The sequence below is a fragment of the Wolffia australiana genome, chromosome 2, assembly GCF_029677425.1.
Source record: "Wolffia australiana isolate 7733 chromosome 2, ASM2967742v1".
Lineage (NCBI taxonomy): Eukaryota > Viridiplantae > Streptophyta > Magnoliopsida > Alismatales > Araceae > Wolffia > Wolffia australiana.
Genome location: NC_135836.1, coordinates 15,504,120 through 15,522,955, shown reverse-complemented (window position 1 = coordinate 15,522,955; position 18,836 = coordinate 15,504,120). Strand labels below are relative to the sequence as shown.

Here is an 18,836-nt window from a genome sequence, read left to right as displayed (position 1 = left end):
GGGTTTGCTCATTGTAAACGCCAAAGTGATATAAATGGTACGAAGGTTGGATTTTATTCAGTTCGCCATTTCCTTAAGCAGACAATAAAGTAGAGCAGCTTTTGAATAAAAGTGGCTAACACTCTTGACAAGTTCTTTGTTGACATGATATAAACAGTATTCTTTTGCCAGCAGAGCTAATGCTGAATGTCCCAATTAATATACAGAAAAGAAACAATCCAGGGTATCATAATTTACTGATCGTTGACTAGGAAGGGATTTCCCATGGATTATCAAGAGGACGGAAGCCACCTTGTCAAGCGTGTTCTAAGCTTTATTATTTTCGATCCAATTAATTTTGTGATATTCCTTGTCAAGACTGTTCTGTCGTTCACAGTTTTCTCTATTTTATTGCTATTTGACCTTTCATTGTAATTTGTTTCAGAGGAAGCCCCCCCCCCGTCTTTAATATAGATGACAAACAAATAGAGGTCGACTTATTCACCGGTTCACAAACTTTTCTTTTCCTGAAAAAGAAAAGAGCTCATAAATGAGCCAAGAATCGACAAGGAGATGCGTTCATAATAATAGAAGGGCTTGCGCACATACCAAATATTGTCGACTTTAAGGGGAACCTTTTTGAGAAGCCTTTTGTAGCACCATCCCGAGATTGTGAGCTCTTGCTTGGCTCATTTTTCAAATATTCCGGGCTGCCTCCCTAAATATATTTGTGAAGTCGTTCAGTTTTTGCTCAAAAAGAAGAAATCTTTCAAAGAAAACATTTAAATTGAAGGACCTTTTGGACTTTCTCATGGTACATGGAAGGCGGTGCCAGTTTCAAAGGTAGGACGGGATCACCCTGGACCAAATTCCTGGATTCTCGAAGACCACTCAAGATCGCAAACTACAAGTTGAACCAGAACATAAAAAACGGTAAGGTGAAAATTAAAACATTTTTTAAGAAAAATGCTTATTTTATTTTCTATGTTAAGGTTAAACAATAACCCAGTCATTAATACTGCTAAAATATTTGGGAGGGAAGGAGTTACTCTAGACACTGGAGTCCCATAAGCCTTCTCCGGTGCATCATGATCATGATGAAGATGATAAACAGAGCTGGACCGTTTGATTGCCCAAGAGGTCGGATCTCCGATCAATGTCTTCTCTGTTTTGACAGATTTATCTCTGGTGTGAATTTGCTTTCTTTTGAGCACACATAACGGGCAGCCACCAGGGAAATCTCGGCCACCAGCCCCTCTCTCTTGAGGCTCACAATGAAGATGGGTGACATGACCACAGCTGAACAATCGAATGCTTGACATCGATGCAAGTTTGGAGAGGGAATATCCACAGAGACAGCATGTGAGACTCTGCGGAGCGTAAGCATGGGATACCCCTTTTCTAAGAAGACCCAAAGTGTGAAACGTGTCATCCTCAATCAGCGACTTTGCTGTAGTCTGAAAACAGAAAAAAAGTCACCAATGTTGTTTAGAACAGTTCCCCGGGAGGAGAGAGTCAAGGTTTTAGTTAGAATAAAAATGAACTCACGCAGAATAACAACTGTGAGTTTTGTGATAATCTGAAAATCGGAGAGAATCACAAATAATGGAACAAATGATAACAAAAAATAAAAAGAAGTAGAAAATACAACGAAAATAGATAAAAAGGAAAAATTAAATTTGTAAAAGAATATTAAATGATAAAAATAAAATGATAGATCAAAAAATTAAAAGATAAAAATAAAACTGACGGATCAAAAAATTGAAAGATAAAAATAAAACTGACAGATAAAAAATTAAAGAATAAAAATAAAACTGTCAGATCAAAAAAATAAAAGATTAAAGTAAACTGACAGATCAAAAATTAAAAGTTAAAAATAAAACTGTCAGATCAAAAAATTAAAAGATAAAAATAAAATCGGCAGATCAAAAAAATTAAAGATAAAAGAAACTGACAGATCAAAAAATTAAAAGATAAAAATAAAACTACGGATCAAAAAACTAAAAGATAAAAATAAATTGACAGACCAAAAAATTAAAGGATAAAAATAAAATTGGCAGATCAAAAAAAATTAAGGATAAAAAAAACTGACAGATCAAAAAGTTAAAACATCAAATTATAAATGAAATGAAGTAAAATAAATTCTAATGAAATAAACTAAAATTAAATAATTAAATAATATATACACGAAAAATAAAATATAAAAAAAGGGAGGAACCAAAATTACCAGGATTCTCCTCTCGAAGGCATAAGTTCCGAGCAACTCTGACAGGGCAAGTTTAAAGTCTCCAAACTCCTGGGCTCCGTTATCAGCGAGGATTTTGCTCATGACTGATAAAATAGGCACATAGCCAACCATTTTCTCTACAATCTCTTTCACAAAATATGAAAAGATACCACGTAAAAGCCTCAGTTTAAGCGATGAGCCTTCTTTGGAGACTGAGAAACCAGATGACGGATCAGATTGAGAAGATACCCGGCTATCATATAGGGCCCTCAAAGGCTCACAATACCTGGCTCAATTCGAAGAGACCAAAAAGTACATGAAAAGCCATTCGTAAAGCTTGAGGAGATAAAAAAATGGGAGGCAATTTTCAAAAGTCAACCTATGAAAGAGTTGTTCCTCTATTAGTTTTCATCAACGAATATAAAGAGAAAAAAATAGTTAAGAGAGAATATGATCACTACGAAAACTTAACTTCATAAAGAGAAATGAAACTTCAAACCAAGGTTCCGCGGTCTCAATGCACACTTCTGCAACAGAAAATAGATCTTTAATCTCTGAAACGACGCAAGACAATGTTCTGTCTAACGTCGTTCAGAGACTTTTTGCATATTCGAGGGAAAGAATTGTATGCTGTCTAAAGGCTTAAAGATAAGAAAGAAAAAGCAAATTCTTCACCGTTGTTACTGTGATTCTTGCACGATTTAAACCGTAGGCCTTCATAATCTGGTGATTTAGAAGCTTAAGTTTCTTCAAATTTTGCAGATGATACAAAAGCAAAAAACATGGACTTACAAATCAAGCAGACGAAACCAGAGAGACTTTGATTCTGGGAGATCTAAGCGTTTGGTATTTCTCTGGCATAGACCAATGGCCATGTCCAATACATCGTGTAAGGATGAAACCTTCAACATACATAAATTCGATTTCAAAAAGATGAAACTCATCCAGAAAGAATCAACTGAAGCTTGAGGTGTTGAACGAAATACCTCATCCATCTGGAGACATTCGTTCAGCAGATATGCTTCAGGAATGTGCACAGACTTTGCGGTCGTAAATTCTTCAACAGCGTCAGCAAGAATCGCAATCTTTGTGTCCATCCCATTCATGAGAAATTCTAAAGCAGCTCCCACATCACCGGCTCTTTCGAGCAAAAAAGCAGCAGCATCATTCACGCCATACTTTTGACACATTTGAAGGCAATTTTCTAGTCTATAATTGTCGAAAGTCTCAAGAAATCGAAGAACAGTTCTGGGCTCGTACTGGCACATAAGCTGCCGGAAAAATAGGCATGATTAATACATAAATATTAAAAAAAAGGCGAATGAATGGATTTAGAAGCTAGAGCAAGCCACAACAAGGATGCACAAAATCTTTTGTCGAGAGAGAAAAGTATGTAAGAAAAAGCATGCCCCAAACGGAGTTGGTATCATGTAAAAAGATTCTTTTTTAAACAAATCATGTTAAAATATAGCATAACTATGAGTTAAGCTCCCTGCAGATGGAATAATGTAAGCAAGTTTGCAGTCCATGTTACCTACCTTTTATGAATAAAATCAGCTAAGAGATAAGAGAAGTTTATCCAGAAATTGATTGTTGACAGAAAATTTCACATGAATTGCATTGGAATGAATGTGAGAATGACAAAAAAGAAGAAAGGAGTACACTTTGTTTTGAACACGGACATTTTCTTTTTTGAAGAAGTTTTGAACACGGACATACTTTGCTAAAAGAGAGAAGATTTGACGGACTGACCTCGATAAAGCTTTCAGTCATTTTATCATCAACATTGAACGGGTTTTGCAGAGGAAGCCTGCCAAACTCTGAAACCCGATTCATATACAGTTCACGTTCGCTGCATGGTTTTCCCATTCTCCATGTGACCTCTGAGACCAAAGAATTTCTCAAGACCGGAAAATCAAGAGTACCATGCAAGTGAATATCAAAAATACTCTTCAGAAAGAGAAAAAGGCTTTCTGGATAGCCTTGCAGCTGGGAGAGAATATCCATGCTCTCCGTGCCAAAATAATCTAGAACCAAGAGAAACGCATCCTCTCTGAGAAAAGAACAGAAAACAAACTGTCATTTATTCTTTACAGGGATAGACAAATGAACACAAATATAAAAAACGGAAAGAGTTAAACCTACCTGGATAACTTGATCAGTTCAGGAATTCTACGTTTTACCCCAGAATGGAATGTGGAGAGTTCGGAATTTTTTAACTTAGACATCGTATCATGGATAAAAACGAACGTTATAAAATTCTCATATTTGTCCCTCATATAGCAATCAAGAGCAGATAAGTAATGTCCTCCCCTAGCGTGTATTAAGCCACAAGCCTGAAAAACGAAAAGGTGACGCAATTAACCTCTGCACGCTATTTGAGTTCAATCCCAAAACATAATAATACAGATGTTTTGAAAGAATAAGCAGATTCCTATTTTAAATATCGTATATGAACATAATATAGAAAATACCTGAAAAAACTGTGCCTTTAGACATTGATCCAACACGACAGAATTGTCCCAATCTGTCCCAGCTGTATTATTCAAAAGTGACAGCACTTTCTTCTCTAATTCAAATCTTTCACTTGTATCAGTCTGCCAAGTTGAAAGGGTGACATCAGCCGTCAAAAACTCCAAAATATACTTCAGTACATTTCCCCCAACTGTGACTTGTTTTGAAGCAGTGGACCAAACGATGAACTCTATAACATGAATGAGATCTTTCTCTAAAGGCCAACTCTCAACCACCCCATTTTCATCAACTTTAAAAGATCTTTTCTCAACGGATTCTACGTCCAGGATGAGAATGAGGAAGTTCAAAATGTTTTGAAGCAAAAATGCATTATCTCCAACAAGCGTAGAAGTATTTATGTCTTCCTCACTGTTTAATTCACTGCACTGACTTGCAGAGCTGTCCAAATTTATAGATGGCCCTGGAAATGCATACCTAATAACCTCTAAAGTAGACTCTGTATCCAGCCACAGTAAGTGACATAAGTTTGGGCAAGTTCCATAAAAGGACTTAAAGTTTAAAACTACATTAGATGTTAATGCTGTTGAATCTTCGAGAAGAAATTTTAGCAGCTCTTTCCTGACCGAAGCTATTCGATTAGGGGGAAGTTTACCATGACCTGCGATCAAAAGATCCAAAATTAAAGATACTGACGATATAGGCAAAGCACATATTAGCGCACATAAAGTACAGATAAATTTAGAATAACAAGTATGAAAAATTGCACCAAATTTTTGGAGCCTCAAATAATATGCCAGGATTCATGCTGTTGATGAACTTGTTTTGATTTAACAGCTTACCAACTGTGCTAAAAGCTATGGCTAATAGCAACGGTGCTACTTTTCATTTTTAAGAACGATATTATACTTAAAACAAGCCACCACAACACCTGCTGCTGGCCATTTTATGGCCCAAGCATGCAATGTGTTGCTACCGGGAATTAAACCTGGCATCTGGCTCTGATACCATCTTAAATTCAAGTGCTTATCAACCATGTTAAAATCAATAGCTCATTGTGAGGGCGCAACTTTCATCTTTAAGAAGGATGTTGTCCTTAAAGAAAACTAAATCAAGACGTTCAAGATGCCAGTAGGAATCAAAAAGAGACTTGAAGGCCTGTGAGACACTTCTTGTGCAAAGACTCCGGGACCACGCAAAGTCGCAAGCTGGCGCCGGTGGCATTGGATATCATTTTCAGGCCTACAAAACTAGGAGAATTGGGAGTCTTATATACACAAAGTATGAACATGGCACTACTAACAAAGTATGTGACAAGGGTCATGAACCCCCCTGATGACCTTGTCATTCAAATATTGTGTGACAGTTATGATCAGGGATAAGAAAGCAGGCCCAGTCAGAGGGTTGTTGCCATTCTGACAGGATCTGAGACAGTTTTCCCCCAAGTCCGAGACTTCTTCTCCGCCAGGTTTGGAGACGGCTCGATACTTCAATTCTTGTCAGATACATGGCTGTCATTTGGCCCTTTGCGAGAGGCGTTCCCTCGGCTTTTTGCATTAGCCTGGTGTCCAGATGGCACAGTGGGGACTGTTGGGACAGCACATGGAACCCGTTGGTAGAAGACGCTCAATGACACCAGAGGGTGGCGGAGTTCCTGGTCATGCAACAAGCTTTGAAGGAGAGCAGCCCACAACTCAGAGAACAAGAAAGTGTGATATGAACCAGTGCTGCTTTTTTGGTCTGAAGGGCATATGCAAGGATCCGAGAGGGACCTGAGGAGGAACAATCGACTATCTGGGCATGTCGGCTACATGGCAACTAAAGGTTCCATTGAGGGAGGGTAAAGATTTTTGGATGGCTTTTAATGCGAAACAAACTGCTGACTTCTGCCTTTCGCCAAAGGATGTATCCAGATACATTGGCAGTGTGCATGTCATGTACAAGAGATGATGAGGACGGCAATCATCCGAAAGATTGCCCCTTCACCCGAAAGATTCGGGCCACCCAAGCGCAAATGATGGTGAATGTCACATCAGAGGAGGCCTTATGGGTATGGGAGTCCATCTGGAGAGGCGGCCCTGGGAGTAGGGAAGAGGGGGGCCAAGAGATGGGCGTGCTCTGGGCAATATGACTCCATTGAATGAGGTGCTGTTTAGGGGGAGGCAGACTTCTACAGACTGGCTTGCCCACAAGGCTGAGGGCCTCATGGCGTCAAGGTTTTCTCGAGCTGTAAACAGCAAAGGGAGGGGATGACCATGTATGAGTATAGCTTTAGGGACCCCCATGTGTAAGGTGAGCAGTTACCGTTTCGTCGAGTGACCATCTTTTTCAATCATCTTTCAAAAAAATCAAAATTTTTAAATATGACTTGATTTTAGCCAGAACAACAGGTGAAAAATGGAAAACTCCATTTTATAATACTGATAAAAATTAACCGTTTGAATGAATAGAAAAGACAACACATGTATCGAAGTCGGAGCCACAGTTCCATTCGAAAAGATTCCGAATAAAAAAGTACTCAATCTAGTAAGGATATAAAAGGGCTAACCTGGTGGGAATGCAAGACCTAAAAAACAATACTTTAAATAAACAAGCATCCTGTACCTGTTCCAGGGAAGACCATAAGTTACGTACTCATTACAAAAAAGAGAAGTTCCACAGAAAGAATAAAATAATTTACCACAGATACCATAAAAAAGATGTCCAAACTCTCTTTCATTTTTTAAGATATTATGAGTACAGTAACGTGGAGCATCACTGCGAGTAAAACAGGTATCAACGTGTAGAAAAGTCCAGCAAGAAAGTGATGTTTAGAAATGATTATTCCTCACTCATTCTGAACATAGAAATCTACAAGTAACTCAATGAAAAAAGAAATAAACTGATATTTACTATGATGTCAAATATATTTCTCGTACAATTTTTTGAAAAAACCCTTTCCCGTACAGTTAAAAACGGAAACTACACCACTCTTACATTTGTAAGGAAATCTAAGTTTCTTGCCCTTAAATTTAACAGTGGACAACAATCTTGAGGATAGATGGATGAATTTTAATTTGACACCAAAAGCAGATTAAGATCCACGTACATGAGAACAGTCTCTGTTCTCTGATCCTTGGTTATCACAATCAGAAGATCTTCTAAAGGTGTCCTGTAGTCATCCAAGCCTCGATTGAAAAGATAAATTAGGGCACTGTATAAACCATGCTCACGGCATAATCTTATAACCTACACAAAGGAGAGAAAAATATATTTCATGTACGGAGATAACAGATAATAAAAGTTTTATTCTACAAAGGATATGAATCATCCATCAAAATCCCACGGTAGAATTAGCACATATTTAAATAGAGACTAATGAAAAGCCTAAAACTGTTTCGTGCCAACAAGAGAGTAACAATAGTAGAATTTGCATGGATCACAATAATAAATGTAAAGGTCGAATGATTTAAACGAGGGAACCAACAGTTGCATGTCAACTCCACCTTTGAGACTATCACGATAACACTGCTCAAACTTCAACTTAATCTCAGATGGAGACTGATATGTGGAATAAAATGATTCTTTGCGAAGACAATTTAAGTTGACAATTGAGATAGAAATCAGAGAACATGGACTTAAAATGTTAAATTAAGCTAGTTCATGCATGCCAAGTGGATTGAATCCCTGATGTCCCTGGTCTCACTACATGAAAAGTAGTCGGTAGCCCATATGATCCATTGAATGATCATCAACGTACTCACAACTTGTCTCAAATACCTGATTAAAATCCAATGATGAAATATCCATGTGGAGAACACACTGTTCGACCCTCTGTAGCCATCCCTTGCTACTGTAGTACTCCACCAACGCTTGCATAATCTTTAAAAATCAAAAGGGTCAGTAGAGGGACAAAGGCATATCTCCCATAAATAATGATAGGAGCAAAAAGAACCTCAGGAGGCAAGCATCCAAGCATGTCTTTTAGTATATATGGCTCCAAAATTTCCAAAAAAGTCCCTACAGAACGAGAAGGAACGCAACTTGAGCATACAATAATCTGCCTCAAACTGCTAGAAACAATTTTATAGGGTTGGACACATGAAATTCGAACTAAAACCCCTATCTGGAACGTATCAGGTACTGATGACCAATGCAATTGATAATTCCAACGGATCTTGATATTCAACGAAAGAATGGTTCAATTCCAACCTAACAAAAAGAGAGAATTAGGGGGAGAGAGAGACAAAGAGAGAGAGAGAAGAGGTGAGGAGAGGAGAAAGGAGACGGAGGTCAAAGAAAAGAAAAAGATAATTACTTTGAATTAAATGCTAACAGAAGGCACCAGATATTAGGCTATGCTTCAGTACTCCCTATCAGAGTATCTTCTCTCCTAATTCTCAGCCCCCCTATGTACTCTTAGAATTTTATGATAGAAAATCAAACATCTATCACATAAGTTCACCTGTTTTGATAGAGGTTACAAAACTAAGAGGGCTAAGCCTGTAAGTCCACAAAGTGCGCCATGAAATCAAGTTGCCCCCGAGTTTGAGTCATGTGACTTCAGTTATGAAGTACATGGAAATAAAAACGTTTAAAACAAATTGTCGGTATCATAACTCAAACAATCTCTGTGTTTAAAGCGACGCAACTAAGATCCTAAATGTCCAACCAGACCCAGAACCAATTAACTGGATCCAACGATAGAAGCAATAAGATTGTAATAAGATCCTCTCACATACTTATCATGAGAAGAAGGGGAGAAAACTCAACCCAACAGATGCGACTGACATGGCACGAGGGAGTTTGTATTCATAAAGTGGCAGGAAAGAGAGCCTATAAGTAAATCGGAGGGGAGAGAGTCAAGGCATCAGTCAAAGTTGAGCTGCGGCTTCTGGCTGGAGGGAGATTCTCTCGTCCCGGAGGAAGGAGAGCCGTTTCAATTTGTACCCGGTTCCCATTTCTTTTTTTCCCTACATCGTTTGTTCTTCTCGTAATTGTAAGACTCAGTTTGGCACTTATCATTCAGATCTAGAGGATTTCTGAGTCACTCCCTTCGGGGATAGTAACAAACTGCTTGTATGCGCCTAGTACAGTATGATTCCTCAGAACGAGACAGAATGTCAAATCCCTGAGGATAATGATACGAAATCTTAACAGCTATATTTTCTTCTGTCAAAGAACGATAACTTCTAAGATCCTAAAAGCAAAAACGAAATGCTGCTGACATGATGACAAAATGCTCATTAAAGTTCTCGGGTTCCTTAACAGGACAGCACCGTCTAGAACTGGCTACCAAACGACTGTCACAGCATGCATGAATTGATGAAAATGGAGTAAATAAAAATGTTACAATTAATGGCAGGGTAAAAGAAAGATAATCCAATTATACCTGCATGCTTTACACTGACAAACCTGAAGAATATACCATCAAAAAGGATATCAAGCCTCATGATGTGAACACAAAATTCAACAGCAACTCCAGCAACACAAGAAAACTGTTCTTCTGCTTCAGCCGTTGATGAAGGGATTCCTAAAGCTGTATCGTCCTCTTGACTTTGTTTTACAGGTTGATAGCCAGACGCCACAGAAATATACGAAAATACTTCATCGACATACGACAAGATGAGGTCAACAAGAAACGGCATCATAACCTCACGTATAGCATCAACTGACTTTGGAAGATCAATAACACCGTGTGATTGGCCATCATAAAGCCTCATAGCCAGATCCAGCGCACCCATCCAGTCACCTGCTCTGTGGAGCGTCTGTATCCTTTCCTTCCAAGGGAGAAGACGCGAAACAACAAGTTGTGTACGAGTTAGTATGTATACAGTTGCTCCTCTCACAGCAACTGAACTTTGATAGGCTTTCTCAGGGTTGCCAAAAATATTAGTAAAATAGGTATGGTAGATTATGCCATCATCTATTCCAGAAGCATTTGAAGCAAAACTTGTTCGATGAAGCTCCTCACCACCCTTCCTGTACAATTCCAGATAACCCTTGAAAGTAACGATGACCAGCATCTGAATGCAAAACAAAGTCAAGTTAATTTTTTTTTCAAAAGTAATAAGGCAATTAAGGTTCTGGCGGTTGAAAGGTTCCACCCACCTCGTCATCTAACCATTGAATACCCATTGCCTCACTTTCGAGGTTCCACGAACTATATTTTGTCAGTTTAGATTTATTCAAATGGAATATTTCAACCTTCCGATCCCATGCTATGGATAGCCACGATACAGGATCTGGATTGTTTGAGTGTTGCTCTGTCACGTAAGATGTCAATAATTTCGTGGGTAGATGAAAAAAAAAGAAAATTAATGAAAGCTTACCGCTTGACATCTCTCGTGAGTATGAATAGCTTTTCCAAGCCGTGTATGGCAAAGAACCTTCCCGAGTTCCATCTGGCCTGGAAAGTTTTTCGTACACTTCTACATTTGGACTCAGCCTTACCTTTGAAAAAAACAAGGAGATGTTACTTATCTCAGATACTAGCCATAATTTTTTTTTCTTGGGTGACAAAAATTTTTTTTTTTTTTCTACATACCACTAAAGCATTCTGATGGGTAGCAAATATGACCACCCCTTCCTCCGGAAGTGTTCCTTCGCCGAATGGCTTTCGAACAGTATCTCCTCCAACGCCAGCTCCTACCATGCTCCCCATGCTGCCTTGAGAAGATAATGAACCGAAATATGATTCATGGAAATGAAGCGGACTCGCAGAGATTACAGTCCCAGTCTTTTGCCCATCGAGGAGACACTACAACGGCAACATTGCCACAAAACGACTTTAAATATTCTCTACATAAAAAAATAAATACTTTCAATTTTCTTTTCCTTGTGGAGAAGATACCTGGGTCTTTACAGAGAAAAGATTAAGCAAACGGACCCCAGAAAAAGTATGCAAAAGGACAAGACCCTTTGAATCACCGGTAACAACTTTGAACTGCCGCGTAGCCTGTAGATCTTGTCCAAGAAATAGCACGTGCACAACTGGAGCTGCATGCTCCCCATGAATAATCTTTATATATGAAGCCTTTTGGACATCCCAAACTGTTAAACGACCATCCGAGCACCCGACGAGTAGCAGGTCACCTTGCGGGTTGAAGCACATGGATGTTACTGAAGCATAAGGTCTATCTCCGTATGATCCTAGCAAGGACATCTGAAATGAACCATCATATTAGCAATAGCGTACTAAAAATTAAAGTATTAACTCTTTACTTCGTTGAATAATCCAAAGAGTACATCGATATTCAGGAATAAGAGCTCGAATTACTAAAAAAAACTAAGGACCAGTTGTTAAAATTTCAATAACGAGATTTCACAATAGGCTCAAACAGACATTGAAAACGTTAACGAAGTTTCCCTGCTGCAAACTCAGAAAACGAAAAGGATGATTAAACAGTAGAGGAAAGAATTAGCATGCTTTAACAACTCCTGCACAGTGAAAAAGAAAACGAATGATTAAACAGTGGAGGAAGGAAAAAGTATTCTTTTAAGCGACAACCCGGGAATCCAGGGTTTCTCGTTCAAAAAGGAAGGCGACAAAACATCTTAAAGCAATGGCCATTCAAATTTTTTTCACGCACTAACCACAAAAGAAACGAGAATTAACCTTCGCCTCCATATTATCCTCAGATTGAGAAGAATATTTACTTGGAATTACAAGAACCAGACCCTTCGATGTGCCCACAGCAATAGAATTCAAGTGCACTGCCAACACTGTGGGAGATCCATGATCACGCACAAATATCTGGGAAGATAAAGCACGAGTGACTGCATTATCAGAGGTAGTCTGCAAATATCCCACTGCCGGTGGATCTCTCCTAGTGCCCTTAAGCCTCATTGGTTGAGCAACTGCACCCTCTTCCCAGTGCAATCCTGAAGAAGCCTGCCTCTTCTCCAGTTCTTCAGCCCATTCAACCGGCTTCATCGATGATCTTAACCTCTTTTCAGCTTTTCTAATAGCCCTTTCCTTTTCCCCCGAAATCTGAACTGCATCTAACTGTAATTCGATATCTTCTTCCCTTTCTAAGATAGTAACACTCTCCTCAAATTTATGATCATCAGATGGCTCTTGGGACAAAGAGGAATTTCCAACATCCTCCCGGATGGTCTCTGTCTCTGCCTCTGTCTCTACCTCTGGCTCTGTCTTAAAATCAAGCGTTTCTTCCGACTCCTCTTCAGGTGCAGTATCATCATTTTCGGTAAGCAAGCAATGGGTTGAAGTATTTTCCTCCTTAGGAGCTATTTCCAGATCACTGTCATCAGAAGTGGGGGGAAGGGATGGAGATGGAGACGGCAAAGACGACTTCAGGTTGGTTTCTCCAGAACTGGGTTTGGCTCGTAAGCCCAAGCTGTTATCAGAATCAAAAATGCCAATTTCTTCAATGTCATCGTCGTTGTTCGTCGGGATCACAGACTGGGCAACTTTCTCCAGAGAACTGAATTTCTCTCGACGGGACTTGATGGCACGCGATGCAGCGGCAGCAACGGCCAGAGCTTGACCAGGTTTGGGGTTCTTCCAAAGACCACCAAAGAGAGGAGGCAGAGAACGAGAGAGAGAAGAGACGGAAATCTCTTTGGAGTTGGTAAGTTCAGGAAATGTTACGCTGCTCGAACCTCCGTTCTTCTCCTCTTCTGCCGATAGTTCGGAGCGTCGATCGATTGGTTCATCCGCTGGTGGAAGAAAGATCGCGGCGGATTGAAGGGAGACGGTGTCGCCGGAGGAGCTTGAAGCGTCGGAATCGTCGAGGATTTCGTCGACGGTGCGATGGCGGAAGGCGTTGGCTTCGATCTCTTCTTCTCCATCGTCTTCCTCGTCGCTGCTGACTGCGCCATGCGATCGGAGGAGAGAATCGAGGTCGAGTTCTCCTCGGCTCGAGCTCGCCATCGCCATCTCAGATCCCTGCTCATCGGAAACTAAGCAAAACCGACATGAATCCTCCGCCCCTCTCCTCCAACTATGCCAAGTTTCAATATAACTGTTCGGCTGTTCTTCGTAACGGTGACTATGTTTATAAATTTGACGATGACGGTTAGAAGACGCAATCCGTCATCGTTACTCCTCTGTGGATGACGTAGTGGTACTCATCACCCAGGGATCGGTAGTCGTCATCCGTTATCCGTCAATGTCCGCGAAAGTCTACACTGCATGGACGTTTCTACTAAGGGTTGCTGACAGGCGATGATGATGAGACAGACATTTGTAGTTTAGCAGCGCACCAGCCTTGATCTCGTAGTCTAAGTCAAGCAGCATGCACCATCTCAGCAGAAAATCGCTCTCACATAATGGACAGGCTGGACCCGTACCTGGGAATTCCCTCAATATCGTAGTTCTTGATATTTAAGCTCTCGCCTAAACTAACTCGAGCGCGGTAGAGTGCAGTCGACAATATGCTGAAGACAATAATATAACTGACGAGCAGAGGGAACGATGTACCTCGTCGGTGGTGCCGCTCGTCGCCGCGTCTTGTCGTTGCAAAATGGTACAAGCAGGTGCGGAGGAGGTGCTAGAGGCGAGCACGGCGTCGCTCGACAGGCGGCGGAGTCGCGGCGCTGGAGCGTGATGCGGGAGATAGTAGAGAACGAGTCGAAAGGAGAAGTGGCATAAGGCAGCACGGGCGGGCAATCGCAGTTCGGGCGGCGATTGTGGTTTGGCAGGTGTGACCAGAGAAGTCGGTCGGCACGAGATATTGTCGAGAAAATCCTAGATAACTGGTCATTTGCCTTACATCTGATACGAGCGGATGTCGATTTTTCCAGTCCTCTCCCTCAGCATTTGCTCACCCATGGTTGATACTGTAGAGCACACCACATGACACAAGTCTTTGGCCAATTATGCACTCCAACACCGTAGCAGATGCGATGTCCTATGCACAGCTAGGGAACATCAAACATCATGTCATAGTGACTGATAATGTTTTAGAATGGTGTGATGATGATGGATGATGTGACTGTGGGTCTCGGATGGGCGACGTGATGGGATGACAGTCATGGATGGTGATGGTGACATATTTTTAAATCATGAGAGAGAAAAGGTGGAGAGAAAGCAATAAGATGGAAAGAAAAAAAGATAGACCAAAAGAGAGAAAGAGCAAGAGAAGGGAGTCTTAGAGAGAGAAAGAGAGGAGAGTGAGATAGACTAGAAGAGAAAGAGCCAAAGAGACACTCGTAAAGCAAGATTCACCCTTATAAAAACAAGTTATCATTTTATTTCACATCTTATGTGACAAGGATGCCACTAGCGATGTGTAGAAGATGGGATGCAAGGACACATGACAGGATTTTCTCAAAACACATGACATATGACCAGACGAGGACATGATGAACTACATGACACGGTTTCATCCATCACTGGTTGTCATCTAGCTCTTCACATTTTGTGCATCCAATATGTATTGTTCCCTATGAACAACACTTGAAGGTCGTGATGTAAAGCAGAAGGTCTGCCAGCCTTTAGTCAACATGTGGTTAACATAATAATTGACATTTAAGTGATCCCTGAGGACTAGGATGAGTTTGGTTGTCCAAATGTTTTTTGTAGAATATGCATGATGTCAGTGCACGCCCTGAAGGAAATATATGTGGCCGGCAAGCCAACCACACATTCCACGTTTCGTTCCATGTTCATTAATAGAACATATTCATTATAGTGCATGTGTGATGCTTACAATGAAGTCCATGAATACATGATCGGACTTAGTGAATTATGATGAGATCGTAATACAGAGATCACTAGTCTTTAAGCGTGTGTTCTAAACATTCATTTTCGAAGGATACGCGAGAAGGACATCAAAATATATGGATAGAATAGCACTATCTAGCCTCACTCGTATGATGAGTATGGCCGGTCCCGTAGCCATTAGTGTGGAGACACTAAGGATAGATAGTGGGTGCTCTTTAGTGAAAAGAGTTTACTGAATTGATCTGTATGAATCCCTGAATGGTATTATACCGAACTGTCAATCAGTTTGATTTGCGTCACAATTGTGTAAGTGATCCTTAGACTTGAGACAACAAAGACATCTTGTGGACGGACGGTTGTACTTTGACTATGGCCAACAAGTCTCTAATCATGGGATTCTAAACGGTCTTAGTTCGGGTACATCAAGAAGTTCACAAAGACGATCGAGTGGTCAAGATGGGATCGTCCACCCTCGGTATAAGAGGTGACAGCTCAAGGAAGACGATGCAATGAAAGTCCTTGGCCAAGGTAGTGAAATATCGGAGAAGAGTTCTCCAATGATTTCCGAATGCATCAGTACTAACTCGGATGACCGATAAGGGTTTGACAGTTGACCATACCCTAAGTCGTCAAAGGAGCGTCAAGTGGATGAGGGACTATACATACACGGTAATCGACCATGAACATGTTCCATGAGTGAGTCGATACACACTCCTTTGTATCTTTTAGGACACGAGGTGTAACTTGGCACCCCACGTGTCGGAGACTCGACCTATCAATTGGGTTAAATCGATCCGACATTAATTAATCTATATGATGATATAGTTAATTAATTTGGAAGGATAGTAAAGGTTATTAGGTTGCTTGAGTCGTTAACTAGACTGATACATGGGCCTAGAGGGTCACATGCAAATGGTCTTTTGGACGTCGGAAGATATACTTAAGTTTTGGGGGTTTTATGAAAAATACCCACTTAGTCTAAATAAGGTAAGGCCCTGAATGAAATTCACCTAGACCATAATTGTTCAGGGGCCTTCCCCTTCTCCACTATCCCCACACCCCTCTCCATGCATGATGTGATCGGAACGGCGTAATGACGACGGTGGAGGTAAAACGGGGCTCACGTAGGAGGTCAAGGCTCGTCAAGGAGGAGGAGATTTGACATGCCGAGGATCACGTAGATACGTATAGAGGCTGCACACGTGTGCAGCTCGACTCGGCTCGCTCCAGGATCCAAGAAATCACATATGTGATATGTGTAAAAGTCCACTGATTTAATAGTTTTAATGATGCCGTTTTGATTCTGTCATGTGTCCTCCGCTGCGAATCGTTTTGTTTTGTTCATCCATGTTAGGGTCTCTAGAACCCAACAATGACGATGATTGTCATCTTTGAGGACCTGGACTTTCATGGATGACAACTAAGACTGCCATTATTCGGGATGACAATGGTGTCACTTATTTATGTTGAAGACAACATAAATACATTTCAATGTTAACAACATCACATCTAGATATCATCTGGGAGTGGCTATTTGATGGGAAATGGTTAACCACTCTCCCTCTCTCTCCTCTCTCTCCTCTCTCTCCTCTCTCATCTTTGGCTTTTCTCCCCCTCTCTCTCGCGTTCTTTTTTTTTTCTCTCTCTCTCTCTCCTCGTTCAACTCCTTTATTTGACTTTTCTTCTCCGCTCATTGTCTTTCTTCTGTGTGCTCTCTCATCCTTTTAACTACCTACAATTATTGACTATTACACCTTTCTTTTTCTCTCTAATTTTCTCTCTTTCTCTCTTCTCTCATAACTTCCAATTTGACTTTTCTCATAACTTCTCTCCCTCACCTTTCTCCACCCCTCTATACCATTTTATCTTCAAAAACCATTTCGAATTGACAGTTTATTGTCCTTGTAACTACATGTTTCTTTCCCTTTAAAAGGGCCATGAGCCTGTTTGTGTAGACACTTTTGCTTGAAGATTATTGTGAAGTTGTTTGTGAAAAAGAGTGATTCCTTGGTGATTACTTCTGGCGATAACGGCAACAGATCGACAACAAAACGAGTACGTTGCATGTCTTCTTCGACACTGTCAACTCCTTTTGGGTTTCTCCTTTCTTTTTCTCCATGCTTTATCCTCTCCATCATTTACCTATCATCTTATCCCCACCATCCCTATCATTGAACATTGTTCTTCAAATTAACCCACCATCTTCAACTAGTTTAACTTGTCCTCTTTCTTCTTCACCTCATCAATTCCCACACCTTATCCCATCCAATGCATCCAACTTCACACTTCCCTTCCACTCCTTTCACTTTACCCATCAACACTTTCTTGTGCCAATCAAATCACACACTTCCATTTATCTGTCTTCCCACACCTTCCCCTATATTCATTCACATCGCTCGCGGAGCTGCAGATCAACGTCAATCAAGGCCATTCAACATCAAGATACTCAAGCTATTGGCTCTCGTCTCTCAGGTATCTTGAGACACCTTAACTTTTGAGATATTTATGGTTCATGATAATTATTAATTTGCTCTAATGAAAGTTACTTTAGAATTTCTGGTGTTTAACTTTAGACGACCATTTCGAATACCATATCTCCATTAGTTATTACATTAAAGCATTACCAAAGTGCCTAGTAGATCCCCTGCTCCATTTACGTAGTCCCTTTCTATAGGATTAAACCGAATTCGGATCACCCTCGAGGAACACATAATTAACAATATATTTTTATTAGTTTACTAAATTCATGAATCTATTTTGTTGTCCCGCATCACCATTCCTCCAGATAAGGGATTTATTGATATTATCACACATTCAAAAACCAGCTTTCTCCCTTTCTCTCCTCTCTCGTTCACTCTCTCTATCTCTCTCTCTTTGCCTCTCTTTCCCACGCTCCATTTGTATCTCTCTCTTTACCTCTCTCTCATGAACAGCTGACTGAACGGACGGCCGTTCAATCCCGTCCCGTCCGCCCAAAGACTTCAATCCTCATCCCGCCAACATTCCTAAATTATGTTCCCAGGTCAGAACTTCTGGGACGGAACGGAAAACGGGTCGTTAACCAGGTGACGGTTGACGTGGCCGATTTTCATTCGTTCGATCTGCCGCCGCGGGATCGAAATTGGAATTCAATCGCGCTCAATCGGAGGGTGCAAAAAGAAGACGTGCCCGGGAAGAAAAGGGTTATTGCGGAACGATCGAGCTTGCACTTTCGAGCGGCGGCGGTCGAGATCCGACGGTTTTCCGTAGGATTTCGATCCGTCATCACGTGTTTCGCATCAAATTCCTCTCTTCGATCGGTCCAAATCGGAATCAACGATGTTCAAGGTCGCCGGCGTGTTCGTCGCTTCCTCGCTAGCCGCTCTCTCTTCGGCAGAGATCGCCCGCCTTGCCGTCGGATCTCAACCTCTACCAATCTCCGCGGTAATCAATCTTCCTGGTTTTGCATTTGAATCACCGCCTGAACTAATCCGATCTCAAAACGACGAA

At 40.8% G+C, this 18,836-nt stretch overlaps 1 protein-coding gene across 2 annotated transcripts; it reads right to left on the bottom strand.

Annotated features, from left to right (window-relative positions):
- Positions 1–124: 124 nt before the first annotated feature.
- SETH5 (transducin family protein / WD-40 repeat family protein) lies at positions 125–13,634 on the bottom strand. Of its 2 annotated transcripts, none has more exons than XM_078592263.1 (20): positions 12,276–13,634; positions 11,511–11,822; positions 11,205–11,417; positions 10,990–11,110; positions 10,769–10,923; positions 10,050–10,683; positions 8,613–8,677; positions 8,438–8,539; positions 7,767–7,906; positions 7,227–7,282; positions 4,681–5,339; positions 4,352–4,542; positions 3,959–4,259; positions 3,193–3,477; positions 2,999–3,108; positions 2,207–2,492; positions 1,029–1,436; positions 776–883; positions 589–697; positions 125–506 (listed from the first exon to the last, which is right to left on the bottom strand). In XM_078592263.1, exons 1-20 carry the CDS (start codon positions 13,557–13,559, stop codon positions 481–483), a joined length of 5,565 nt encoding a protein of 1,854 aa, XP_078448389.1. In that variant the 5' UTR covers positions 13,560–13,634; the 3' UTR covers positions 125–480. The 2 variants fall into 2 exon arrangements, with proteins under 2 accessions (XP_078448389.1, XP_078448390.1); XM_078592264.1 differs by having other exon boundaries at positions 10,769–10,902.
- Positions 13,635–18,836: the final 5,202 nt, after the last annotated feature.